This window comes from Lissotriton vulgaris, chromosome 5, assembly GCF_964263255.1.
Source record: "Lissotriton vulgaris chromosome 5, aLisVul1.2, whole genome shotgun sequence".
NCBI lineage: Eukaryota > Metazoa > Chordata > Amphibia > Caudata > Salamandridae > Lissotriton > Lissotriton vulgaris.
In genome coordinates this window covers 137,448,108-137,462,432 of record NC_141693.1, presented here as the reverse complement: position 1 = coordinate 137,462,432, position 14,325 = coordinate 137,448,108, and the positions used below count along the sequence as shown (strand labels likewise).

At 45.6% G+C, this 14,325-nt stretch overlaps 1 protein-coding gene across 1 annotated transcript in view; it reads left to right on the top strand.

The window, feature by feature from the left end:
- DBH (dopamine beta-hydroxylase) overlaps window positions 1-14,325 on the top strand; it is a 391,011-nt gene that overhangs the window by 273,271 nt on the left and 103,415 nt on the right. The window contains exon 6 of the mRNA XM_086921073.1: window positions 7,445-7,611. Within this exon, the coding sequence (XP_086777199.1) occupies window positions 7,445-7,611 (167 nt within the window). The remainder of the gene's footprint in view (window positions 1-7,444; window positions 7,612-14,325) is intronic.

Below are 14,325 nucleotides of genomic sequence, written 5' to 3'. Positions count from 1 at the left end.
AGCAGTTCTTAGCCATGTTATCCAATGGGAGTTGGATAACATGGCTAAGAGCATTAGCTCAGTAATGCATGAATATCGCTGACTTTTCAGCGATATTCATGCATTGCGGCGATTTTTATCGCATGTGCGATAAACCTTGGTAATACCAGGGTTTATTTGCGGTAAAAATCGCCGCAGCTCAGCTGTAAATTTTTGTCTCTAACCAAGCAATAGCGATAATTATCGCTATTGCTTGGTAATATGCCCCAAAGTTCGCAAACTTCACAGTCTCCCTGCTTCATTCACAAGCACTTTTAACATGTGCTGCCTGCTGTGGGGGCACTGGAATTAATTATGCAGCAAAGGATGACAACATTATGCCGTAGGGTTGACTAAATTATGCATGAAAAAAAGGCTGAAGCGTAATGCAGTATATTTTCAGATATTTTATTATTTTGACGTGTGCACACATGCTAACAGTCTCTGGAAAGATTTTGCCTTATTAGTACCAGTGTAACATACAAATGCAGCAGTGAGAAAGGTGACCAGTCAACCTTTGCAATAGGCCATCCACTACGCAGCAACACAAGTCACATTTTATATTAACTTTTGATATGTTTGAGCTACAAACAATTTATTAGTTTAAATGGTCAGATTATGCAGCAGATCTTGCATTATGAGGCAACTATGGCAGAGCCGTAATTTTAGAGAAAACATTTGCAAACTAGGATATTTTGCCATTCATGTTTGAACTGCTGTTGTTGAAAAAGGGTGAAGTGCTGATGACAGAAACTTCATGGCTCGGAGACAAAGTGCTTGTGTTTCCACATTTTATCATATTTGGTACATTCTGTGATTAGAAGCATATTCCACTTTGTGAATATATTTTAATGTCAATAACTCATTATAACCTTAAATAATCATGTGTATCCATTGGTTGATTAAACTGGGCAGTGAAATGCCAAACAAATACTAAAAATTGGGATGTCTGCGCATTCTGGCCACACCTCTGGCTCCTCCCACAGATCCAATCCTTGGGTTATTCCCCCCTCTGATTCTACGCCCACTGTTCCCCTACTTTTTTCCCCCACTTCGACCGCTGTGTAAGACTTAGCATCCCAGGACCTGTGATGTGGCGCAGCTGCGGGCGCTGCATGTGCCACACATTTACGGTGCCGGGCTTCCGCATAAGGGAGCTGGTCATTATTGTATCCCTTAACGTGCGCACAATGTCAGTTTGACATTGACTACACGTAGAGGGACTCTAAGTTTCTTTTCAAAAATATAGCTAACATTTGGACCTATACATTTTATTTTGTATAAATTAATTGAATGTGTGTAAAATGTAGCAATGCCCGGGGAATTCTAGTAAAGAGAACACCCACTGTCAAATCACTAGCGTGTGTGATTACTGCATTATTTATTACTAACTTTTACGTTGTGCTTTAACTTTGGATGAAAGTTATCATGAATTCTAGCACCAAGAAGCCAATATTGGTAAATATGTGTGCTAAAAATAATCCCTAACATACACTGTGCATACAGTATATTTAATCTGGTGCTTTCATCATAGGCTGTTTTAAAGTATTCTGATAAAAATTGAATTGTGCTGAAGACAGCCTTGATTGGTGTTGGAGCGAGGATCCAGAAGTCTGCACACCTAGCAGACAGAGATAAAGCACCTTGTCAGAAAGTTTAGCGTTTTCCCTACAGGTGGTGTTTGTTGGCCTGTGGCAGGGTCAGTCACATGTCCTGGATCCCTGGCATTTAATTGAGTCTGTCCTAGTTCTGCGCCCCAGTGTTTCGTGTGCCTAAACTGGCACACATCATGTCGGAGGATGGTGATGACGTTAACATGTTGCCCCCCCTGGAAAAATGTCTGCGGACGCCCATGGGCCTATGCTTTATGTTAGGGGGACAGAAGCAAAATATGAATGACAGCTGAGCAGGCCAATAGATAAAGAGCGCTGACCACAAAGTCACTCAGTATATTTATGTATCTTAAATCATAAGTTTTTATTATATGACACTGGTGGAAGAGCTAGACCTATCTTTAGACCAGACCTAAAAACAGCAATTCAGTGAGGATTATCGGAAGGAGAAAAAACAGAGCAATTCATCTTGGATCAGGGAGGTCTAGGATCTAAACCCAAATCTCTCACATAACCATATTTTGGGAGGTATGGCAAACTATAACATCTGTCGTTTTCTTGCCTACTATGCTACATTTTTTTCAACACTACCTGTAGTTTATGTTTCCTTAAATATGGGTTAGCACATTAAAATTGGACAGTTTCTGCCCTTTTTAAGTTGTGTCAAGAAATAAAAAAGACTACCAACATTCATTCAGTTTCATACTTGCAGGGAAAATGGTTTTAAAGTAGGAGTGGGCAGAAGTAGCAGAGTTACGTGAAAACTCTGTGAGATTCCAAGGAGTTCTGCGGACGGGCAGAATTACGCATGTCGGGAGCTTGTTCCATGCTAAAAAATCAGGGCGGATGACACCACACAGTGCGACACGGCTTGTCGAGTTGACTTTGCTGCTGCCCAAGTTTTTTTTTACCTGAGTGGCAGCTTTCTGACCATAAACGGTCGCGAACGCTCATGTTGGGGAAATCTCGCCAGGTGCCCTCCTATTGACCGAAACTCGTGCTAGGGACGCCAAATCTTGGCTGCACTCGCCAACTTACCATTGGTGAGTCACATGCAAAAAAAAGCCTCGCCATGCAGTGGTCGGGTGAATTTGGCAGGAAATCCATGTTACATGTGTAACGTAGAGTGACTGAAACTCCGCCAAATCCGCAGGCGGAGGAACATTATTGCCAACCGTTATTTTAAAGTCAATTTACAAGAAAGCAAGCACACCCATTTTAGTGGAAAGTAACACTGGCTTGAAAATATTGCACTACCTCATTATGTAGACATTAGGCAGGGGGGCAACGCTCATTCTCATTGGGCTGAAAGGGCTTTAGCTGCCAACTCCCCAATACAGCCTCCCCCCAAACGCCTCCCACTATCATCCTGTATCTTAGCCCAACTGCAAAGCTTCAGCTTCAAGGACACAGACAGTTCTTGAACAATGGTGAGGTGGGCTGGGATGGATTAGCGCCTCCATTTTAGATTTATTCAAGTATTTCACGGGTCTTAAAAAGACCATTTATTGGTTAAAGAGGATTTGTGTTTTTTCACTGTTTCTCATGCCCCCTGTGGTGCATTCTCTGCCAGTTCCTTCCATTTGAGAATGACTGTTGCTGCCACAGTGGGAGAATGTCTTTCGGGACAAGTAACATTAGGGTCCTTATTTATGAGGCCTTGCGTCACTTTTGCGCCGCCGGTGCGTCACTTTTTGTGACGCACCAGCGGCGTGAAATATGCGCCTTGTTGCGCCATATTTAAAAAGTGACGCATCTAGGTAGATGCGTCACTTTTTAAACCCCTGCGCCACATTATATCTGCGTCAGGTATAATGTATGCAGAGGGGGCGTTCCCCCGCAAAAAGCCTCGTAATAGTGACGCAGTGAAATCTATGAGATTTCACTGCGTCACTTTTAGGATGCTGTTGCGTCGAAATCTTGCGCCTGCCTCACAGCAGGCGTAAGACTGACGCAAGCCCTTTCACATGGGGCTTTCCCCATGTGAAAGGACGCATTGCTGGAGTTGCGTCACTTTTGTGACACACTCCAGCAATGCGTCACTTTTGCGCTTACAGATACGTCAGAAATACTGACGTATCTGTAAGTCCTTGCGACATGATGCGTCATACATTAAATATGACGCATCATTGGTGTCGCAAGGAGTGCGCAGTGAGATGTGGCGCATCGCTGTTTTCACGCAGCGATGCGCCACTTTTCATAAATGAGGCCCTAGGTATGTCCAGGAGGTTGACAGTTTGCGGCACGATCAACAGATAATTTATTTGCTGCACCCTGTATCCCTAAAAGATGCCATAATAGTGCAAATTGCATCTCAAACCCCACTTGGCAAACATTAATGATCTGATAAATTACTCAGAGTGCCTGTGGATAGATAATCTGCATTCAAACAGATCACTTATCACTCACATAGCTCACCCTTCACTCTCACCACTCACCTTGTACTCACACCACTCCCCTTGCACTACACCACTCTTCTTGCAATGAGCACAATCGTTTGCCGGCACACACAGTAACGCACAGCTCATCCTGCATGCACACTACTCATCCTGCACTCAAACAAGCACATTGCTGACATCACTCACCCTGCACTCAACCTTCTCGCCCTGCACTTGTGCAAGCTCACTGCTTACATTGCACTCACACGGGCGCTCCACCCACCAGTCACTCATGGTTGTATGTCGGAACCACTTAAGCCATTAAGATGCATGGCTTTATAACGTGGTCTTTACAATGACCTGGTTTTAACACTGCATTCCTTTACCACACAAGTCTTTACAATGAACAGCGACTTGCCTTAGGGGAAATCGCTGGACTTTGGAGAGGGATCAATCACTATTCCAAATTCAGTCTTCGCCACATTAGGGAAAGCGTTGGACTATGAAGTCCAACGCCTCTTCCCCTACGGCAAGTCACTGTAAAGACTCTTGTGGTAAAGGAATGCAGTGGTAAAGATACCTCGTTGTAAATGCAGTACGTGGTTAAACCTTTCTAGAAAATGCTTTTTCCCTGTTACTCATACAGCTCACTCTTCACTTTCACTGCTCACCTTTGACACACACAGATACAATTGCCTGCCAGTACTCACACCACTTACAGTGTATTCACTCCTCCTATCCTGCACTCACACAGACACAATGCTCATCATGCTCTCACAATGGTGCTCCACTCACCAGTCACTAACACCCTCTTCACTCTCACCTCTCAACCTGAATTCACACAGACACAATTATCTTGGGTGGAACTCACAGGGACACACCTCTCACACTCCACTTGAGCTCAAATGGGCACATTGCTCATCCTGCACTCACTCCTCTCACCATGCACTCACATGGGCTCACACAAGAAGAATGGTCTGCTGAAACTGCTGAAACTCACAAAGGCCAGAGCTCACCCTGAGATTGCGCTGCTCACTCTACACCCTTACCGCTCACCCTGCACTTAAACTCAATGGACATCCCTCATGCTGCACTCCCACTACTCATCCTGCACCCACTCCTCTCACCATGAACAAACATGGGCACATCACCCACCCTGAACTCACACGGGCACTATGTTTATGCAGCATTCACACTGCTAATCCAACACTCTCACCTTTCATGCTGCACTCACATGGGCACACTGGTCACCCACCACTCACAGCCACACGGCTCACCCTGCACTGACCCCTCTCAAACTGCACTCACATGGGCCCACCTCTCACCTGTCACTCTGGTATCTCACCCTGCACTCACACGGGCACGCCTTTCACCCTGAAGTCCTACCACTCACACTATTTACCATCACCCAGCACTTGCATGGGCACACCTGTCACACTGCACATTGATCTTTGATTGCTTCCAAGAATCAAAGTTGCAACTTTGAATCTGAACCTTGCTTTTAAACTTTCTACATGGTTGTTCATTGTCTTGTTTGACACCTTCAGCCAGCCCTGACTTTTCAGGCACCACAATGCTTCTTTCTGGGGCTTGTAGCCATGGTTGTCCGAATGAGTCAGACATGACATAAGACCAATTGGATGCTGTGTTATTTAATTTTAAAAAGTGGCTAATTCCATTTCCAGCATTGTCACTGCTTGATCCACACGTGAAACTAAATATAAGCTCTGTTTAGCTGTTTTAAGGAAGTGCACTTTTTTGCTCTCATCATAGTTAAACCAAACATTAACAAGACCATTTGTATTGATTTTTGAATAGTGTGTAAATAAAATATTTTTAATAAGCTTCACTTAAGACAAGATAGGTTTAGTAGGGGCTGCAGCAGCGCAGGCGTTTCTAACACAACACAAGCATATTGCAATAATGGGCGCATGTGAGGCAATGTGTATGAGAGTGTGAGAGAGGGTACAACAGAGGGATGGGAGCTGTTACCCATGGCAAGATGCAAATCCTGATGTGCTGAATGTAATTCTTGCCATATGGGGTGCACCCTTAGCAGAATGGTATTAGTGGTAGTTCTTAGCATGAAACGTGATGATACGTGAATGGCCTTGCATAACTTTTGACCTTCAAAGTAACTCAAGGTAGTGCCTTGCACTCTCTGGTGTTGCCCTGTGGCAGGGAGGCATTACATGGAGCGAGCATGAGCATTCCCGTGCATCCACCAATATAATTTGACAGAAATCCACACCTACTAAAGTCTGTAAACCTGGATTTGCATCAAAATAGTGCACCTACCTGAGGCTGGTGTAACAAGAAGAAATATCTTCTTTTCTCTTTTTTTTTTTTGTGCTGGAAGGGATTCACAGGAAACACAAAAGCAATCCTTAGAGGCTTCCCCCCTTTCTATGTGTACTGCAGAATGAGGAAAAAAGAGGAAAGAGGAAAATACTAGGAGAAATAAAGTTATTTCTCTTTGCACTTCCCTTGGGATGGCGTACTGTTTTTACGCATTCCTAGGTTTACTACTGAAGGTAAATCTGGAAATGTGCTAAAATCCATGAGTAGATGTATGAGAACTCGAACCCATGGAACGCCTTCCCAGGACAGAGTACTGCAAGGCCGCAACTTGTGCTGCCTGGAATTACTCCTGCTTTACTATGCCACGCAGAGCCGTACAAGTAGGGTTAAAGATGTTCTGGAAGAACCTGCCTGCTTATCATCAGTTCAGTTGGTTCAATCAATCAATCAATCAATCAATCAATGCATTTATAGAGCGCGCTACTCACCCGTAAGGGTCTCAAGGCGCTGAAAGGAGGGGCTTTGCTGCTACTGCTCGAATAGCCAGGTCTTGAGGTGTTTCCTGAAGGTGAGGTGGTCCTGGGTCATTTGTAGGTGTGGGGGATGGAGTTCCAAGTCTTGGCGGCCAGGTAGGAGAGCGATCTTCCTCCGATGGTGGTTCTGCTAATCCGTGGGACGGTGGTGAGGGCGAGGCTGGCGGAGCAGAGCTGGCGGGTCAGAGTGTAGAAGGTGAGGCGGTTGTTGAGGTATTCGGGGCCCATGTCGTGGATCGCTTTGTGTGCATGGGTGAGGAGTCTGAAAGTGATCCTTTTGCTGACGGGGAGCCAGTGCAGGTTTCTCAGGTGGGCAGATATGTGGCTGTGGCGAGGGATGTTGAGGATGAGTCATGCGGAGGCGTTCTGTATGCGCTGAAGTTGTTTCTGAAGTTTGGCTGTGGTTCCTGCGTATAGGGCGTTCCCATACTAGTTTATTTCCAGGTGAGAACAGAGCCAGGTTAGTTGTGTTCTCTGTTCCATAAGGTGCCTGCAACCGTATGTATTGATATTACAATTTCGTAATTGGTTCTTTTATGTATATGGTCATTTCTGGCTGTTATTTGCCCGGTCACCCATTTATGTTAAATTGTCTCCTCAGGACTTCAGGACTCTTCGGGGATCCGCCTGCATTATACCCCTACTCTCCGGAAATATGACGCGGGCATTATGGAACTTGGCTTGGTGTACACACCGGTCATGGCAATCCCACCAAAGGAAGCCGATTTTGTTTTGTCTGGATACTGCACTGACAAATGTACACAGAAGGTGAGTGGAAGCCAAGACCTATGGGGGCAAGGGGGTGTGACCCCTGTCATATGGTTAAGCAGATGAAAATCAAAATACTAAGGAGGAAGAAATACCAAAACATTAAGCGCTCTGAAGTAGATTTAAACAAAATGTTATTATTTTCATATAAGGCAAAACAAAGAACATTAGTTGGCAAGACTTAGTACTTCAAGTAGATATCTTTTCTAATTCTTTTGTTCCCCCTTACTACAAAGACGGCTTCTGCAGAGAAAAAAACATGCACAACCAACTTTGCTGCATAACAAGAAAGTTTAAGAAGTTGTAAAGATTGTCACATTCTCAAAATGTCATGGGCCACAGGTACTGCACATTCCAAGGTATATTCTGATGCTTAAAAATCACAGTATGCACTAGTTCTATCCTTTTCCCTTTCTTTACATTTACATTGGAAGACTCAGGATCAGAAGGACGCGGCTGGAGAAGGGGTATGTAAGGGCATGAAAGGTGAAAAGCACTCACAGTGTGAGGCTCTTGAAAAAGTCACCCCATCATGATGCTTGCCAACAGGATCACAGGCTTGTTATTCGGGTGCTCAACGCAGGGTTTGCATATTCCAACTTATTCCAAGAAATTGAAAAGTACTTTGCCTTTGATCACACAATGTGTTCTAATACGGAAGCTGAGATTAAAAGTCAGGTCTCCTAATTAGGCAGCGGACCACAATTCCACCTTTATGAATTAGAGCATGTAGATAGAGTAAGCCTGGCTGGCACTTTGCCTGTGGCCTGCAAGGTGGGTGGAAATTGACAAACAGGGGCCAATGTTAGTGACAAACTGGGAAGTCTTGAAAGCCTCGCTGTCAGGGTAATGAGGATCACCTCTCCCAGGCATCATCGAAAATTGAGGCGGGAGAAGCTGCAGCATTCCTCCATGTTAACCCCTGTCAATTATTCTAAATATAACACCTGTTGTTTTCCCCCTATTGTGCTGCCTGCAGGAATCCTGGCAGGGAAATAAAACATAATGATCTGCTGCGGCAATGAATAGCAAAAAAGTGTCATTGAGGCGCAGTGGGGGGATGATGAGTCCTCGTTTGATTAAATTCTCTTTGACAACCATCTGCCTAGTCCGCGGTTCCAAAAGCATCACTGCTTCACTGCCCCATTGAAAACTGCGCGCGCGCGCGCGCCTCAGCCCCGCCGCACACAATAAGATGGATGAAGCTTAATTCAGTACTGTATTAAAAAAAAATCCCGCCTAAGAATGGAAGCGCCACCATCATGGCGTATCCACTTCCTTTCAAAACAGCATTGTATACCGAAGAGATAAGCACCATGTAATTATGCAAATTACAGGGCTGGGTAATTCAATTCTCCCTCTCTCATTTTTTCTGTGATGCCCATTATAGCACTCCTACTACAATACCCTCTCAGGCGGAGAGGCCGTAATTATTCATGGTTTGTCAAGCCGCGCCTATGTTGTCACTCTTGCACGCTATGTGGGTGGTGAGAAATGTGGCTGGGAGTACTACAAGCCTAGAATCCACGAAGAGACTACATTTACATTTACATTTATATGATCAAAGTTAATAGGGGGAAATCCCCACTCCTAAACCCTGTATCATGCAGTGGATTGCGATACTGGGAAATAAAATCATGTAGTAATTTGACATTATCTTCCTTTGCTAATTAGTTTCATCTTGCATAGAACAAAACCCTGGGCAGTTGTGTAATTTACATTGTTAAGCATAAGACAGACTCCTATATGTCAATCAATGTGCATTAGGTATATCATTCACTGACAAATCAAAAGCTATAAAAATCTATACGTAAGCCAAACAGTGAATGGTCCTCCGGACACGATTCAGGAATCACAAATCAGCAATAATTATCAAGAAAATTGACCAGCCTGTAGCCAATCATTATAAACTTATGGACCATTTGCTATCGGATTTGAAGAGTTTCCCTGTGGAACATGTCTAGGAAGAACTACTGAACTCCAGAGAAATGTCTGGATGTATTATTTAAAATCATTGCATCCAAAAGAACTGAAAATCACTGACACCACCACTTGATTACTGCATATATTAAAGGATCTCAGGACTGCCTTGATTCCACATTCCTAATGGGATATTCACTCTTGAGGCTTTTTGTAAATTCAGCAGTATCATCTGTGCAGCATCTGAGCAAACCATCTTGCACTAGCTGAGGAAGGAAGGTGGAAGCCGAAACGTTGCAGTGGAAATTTATTTTTGTTCATTGGTGAGTCCTTATGTTTAGAGGTACTTCTTTCTTGGATATCCCATAGTTAATATGGATGGAATGATATTTTTTAGTTTCTTATGTAATTTGTTGCAGTGTTTTGTGACAAAAGGGACAGAGGTTACCTTGAGTCAGACAAATGAATGAACAAGTAAAGTTGTAGAGGTTGTAGGATAGCTAACGTTTTGTGGTGTATGTTCTGAGATGGCCCTTAGGAATCTTGAAACAGTATTATACAAGTGGGGTAGCACAGCCTACTTTTGGACAACACTAGACTCTCATTACAATCTATGGGGCATATTTTCAAGAACGTGTGTTAACCATCACAAATTTAGCTTAACGCAACTTTGCATATCGCAGTCTATCGCAAGAAAATAACACCGATTTAACGTCCAATTCCCAACCCGGCGGCACCATCCGATAGTAGCATGATTATGAGCCAATTGACCGAGTAAAAATCAACGTGACAAACAAAAAAATCAAAACACGAACGCCAAAAAAGTTTTGATGCCCCAAAGCGTGATACCAAAATCAGCGAAAACCAGCGACAGACCTGCAATTCCCACGCGTCATGCGGGAAAATGCACTATAAAAGCCACAAAAAAAACACACCAAAACCAAAAGAAACTGAGTAGCATCATAAATTCACCCTGACCGAGTGCAGAGGACAAGCTGAACCCCACAGGCCCCACGGAGGACCAGCATGTAACCCCATGTACGGGGAAGGGCAAGAAGAAGAGGAAGACGAGGTTCAGTCCGCTGAAAGACTGGCTTATCGTCACAGAGGTGATAGAACACTATCAACAACTGTTTGTCACCTCCACTGCGGCACTGGCAACCCAAACGGAATTCTGGCAGACCATCGTCACCAACTTCAATGCAGTCGGAGTGTCGAGGAGGTCAATGGAGGAGGTGAAGAGGCGCTGGCATGATGTGCAAAGCCAGACCAAACAGAAAGTTGCTGCCAACAGGAAGGCAGCAATGGCGACTGGAGATGGAAGTCCTACCCACAGGAGGAGCTGGATGAGCTGGAGGAAATGGCAGGAGTTGGTTGGTCTGCACACAGCTCGATATGACCTGACCCAACAGCAACAGGGTGTGTAATGACCAGGGACCGGGGGGAGATGGGCACAATGGCACACATGCACAATCATGTGAATCCCACTGCACACACACAATGACTGTGGAACATGTCCCTAATACCCTTGGCACATTGCAGCACATATACAAACACCAAGTAGGCCCCCATCCACCATGTGCACATATGGCCCCCTCCAAATCATCAACGATACAACCTATCCATGCACATGTGATGAATCCAGAAAAGCAGTGGCTGTTTTAGCCACACTGACTATTCAAGTGACACTGCATGACCGATAGCATGGCAGCAGTCAAAATACATGACATGGTGCACGATTCAACATGGAGGTGGCCCGGTGTAGATCACATCCGTAAAGGAGCAGGTCACACTCTGACATATCTACGTGCACCCACAACCCATGCCGTCCAATACACGCAGCCGACAAACAATGCACAAGGCCACAAAATCTGTCCAAGAGCACGAAATGACCCAAGCACACAATTCAAAGGCACACCACCTCAAAGGGATAGGGGCCACTAAATTAGAGTTGCAGGGCTGACTCCCCCACAATGCAGCACACATACATAGCAATCACAGAACATCAGCAATGATGGCTATGTGGTACAAAGTGCAACACCTACACCACAGGACAGAGGACACAACAGGTTCCACTTGGGCATGATGACTGGCCACTTACATCTGCCATTGCCTGACACTGTGTGATGATAATGTGCGGGTACTACCACACATTGTCATGTAGTAAAAAAAAAACATGTCTGCCGTGAAATAGCCAGCTCCACCAAAACAGTCACAATGTGCATTGTCATGCAATCTGTATGTAAACACCTGCTAAGCAGCAACATAGATGGGAAACTCTGTTAACCTGCATCTCCCCTTAACATTGCAGAGGGACAAAGAACACTTACTGCAGAGCAGACCACAAATCCCATCAGTGATGATGAAGAGGACAACCTGCACATATGTTCAGACTCCCTCCAACGGATAATGGACAGCCTTCGCACCCCACCCCCAGGAGCAGGGCAGCCCAGCTGCCTCGAGGTGACCCCACCACCTGCACAGACCACACAGCAGGAAACACATGCCACCACGGCTGTCTCCCCGGACACCCACGAACAACACATGGAATTTCACCGCTGTGTGTTGAGTTGCCAGGTGGAGTTGGCTGATCAGCTGCGGGTGGGTTTCGAGCTCGTGGCAGCCAAACCCAATGCCACACATGGGAATCTGACTCCCATCAGGGACCACTTACAGTCCCTAACGGACACCCACTGTACTCACCATGCTCCCGACACTCCTTGGCTGACATCGCTGGGGCCATAACTCGGATACAAAAACTGCTAGTCAGACAAGCACCAGCAATGACATCACAGAGTTGGCATAGATGCACAGGACAATTGAGACCATGGAGCAGATGCAGGCTGGAAATATGGCTGCCACTGCTGAACACCAGCGCGATGTAGCTGGGATCTTCCATTTCTTGCAGTTCTTCATCTTGCCATTGCTGCTACTGAGCCTGTCCCAAATAACTGCAGCGGGAACTTCAACACACACATCTCTGACCCCTGATGTGTCGGTAGCAAAAAGTGATGCAGCCCTATCACCTTCGCACCCTGATGTGTCAGTGGCACACAATGATGCAGCCATTACCCCGCCACACACACCGGACACACCGGACACAGAAGAAGTATCAGAAGACTAAGAAATGGATGGTAATTACTAAGTGTAGTAGGATCCACACGGACATATGACCTGTCCTTGCCAGGTTCTGCCCTATGCATCATGCCCTGGGACAACACCTTCCACTGACCCCGAGAACACTCTGCGAAATTCACCTGGAGGCTGCACTCTTCCTCTTCCAAATCACTTTTCAATTCCCAAAGGACTCTGGTTGGCCCACCACTGGCTTCCATATAATGTGGGCTTGGCATGGCCGTGTACAGCTCCAGCTCCGGCATTCACCAGAATGTGAATAAAACATTCGAAATCTTAACAGATGTGTCATGTCTATGTTAGCTCAAGTATGAGAGTATGGATGGATGTAGGGAGATTGATTGCACAAGAAGGTACACCCTGGTAAATGACATCAATGCGTATGTTTAACCCTGAGCCACATGGCCAGTTGGATGACTGTGAAGATGAGTACTAGCTGTGGCCTCATTGCACATTAACAACAATCTCGCAACTCCACAATGTAGGCATACGTCCATGTATTGAATAGGGCTGTCCGTAGGAATGACCAAATCGGTACCAGGACAGAAGTGGTGTACTACATTGCATGTCACAACAGAACTTCACTTCGCATACCTACTTACACACATCTGTGTGGACACATTCTGTTTGGATTCATAGCATTGCTCCACATAGTCAGAGGTTGGACACCATACTCACATTGCTGAAGACACGTAAGTGCACAGGCCTGCCAGCAACTATCCCAAACACAATGTTTGGCTCACGGAGGTGGAGCTATCAAAAGGGACCCACCCCCATTGTACATGCATCAGTCAGTACCTCCCTGTGTAGAGACTATGCTCTTTGTGGCACACAATTTTTCAATCTAATCAACACTCATCACAGTTGGATAGTAGTGAAGTTGCATAGACTTTATTGACATGTGCGTGTCAGTATGGACAAGGCAACTGCCACAACATACAGGGACATTTAGAAGCAGCATGGGAACATGTTGAGGTGCAAGACATGGAGAGGCAAAAATGTACACAAAATCATTATGGATGGCAACGGTCTCAGCCTACCTTGCCTTGCTGGACGAGTCATTTGATATTTGGTGTCTGCCCGACCCCGTGTGAACGGACATGACTCACAGCCCATGGGGTCTGCATAGTGCTCTGCCACGGGACTGCGCCGTCTGTCTGCTCTGCTGACAGTGATCAGGAGAAAGGGTCCGACAAGGTCACATGTTGTGCTACATTGCCATGTGTGTACTCTCCCCCAGCGGTATGTCCGAATTGGTAACGTTGACAAACTACGCTGTGCTGCTCCGACCATGGAACTGCATCACCTTGCACAGGTGTGTGTGTAACCACGTGTAGTTCCACGCACATGCATTCAGAGTCCAGACGAAGGCAGACATGTCAACTGTTGTGGTGGGATATGTGAGCATTCCCCACGATGCAACAAGGTATTGGGACCTGTGCTGTTGGTGACAATCCGATGTGGCTGCAGGAACATAGTTACTCGTCCATGAATGCCGGCGCAGCTTAATGGGCAATGTCTTCCAATAGTACGTCGTTGTCGGGTTCAAGGAACACCCGGGTGAGCCAATCCATTAACTGGTCCAGGCAGATGTGCTCAGTCAACGTCGTTTCCCCAATACACAACACATCCCAATAGGGAAGCGCCTCGATGTGGTCA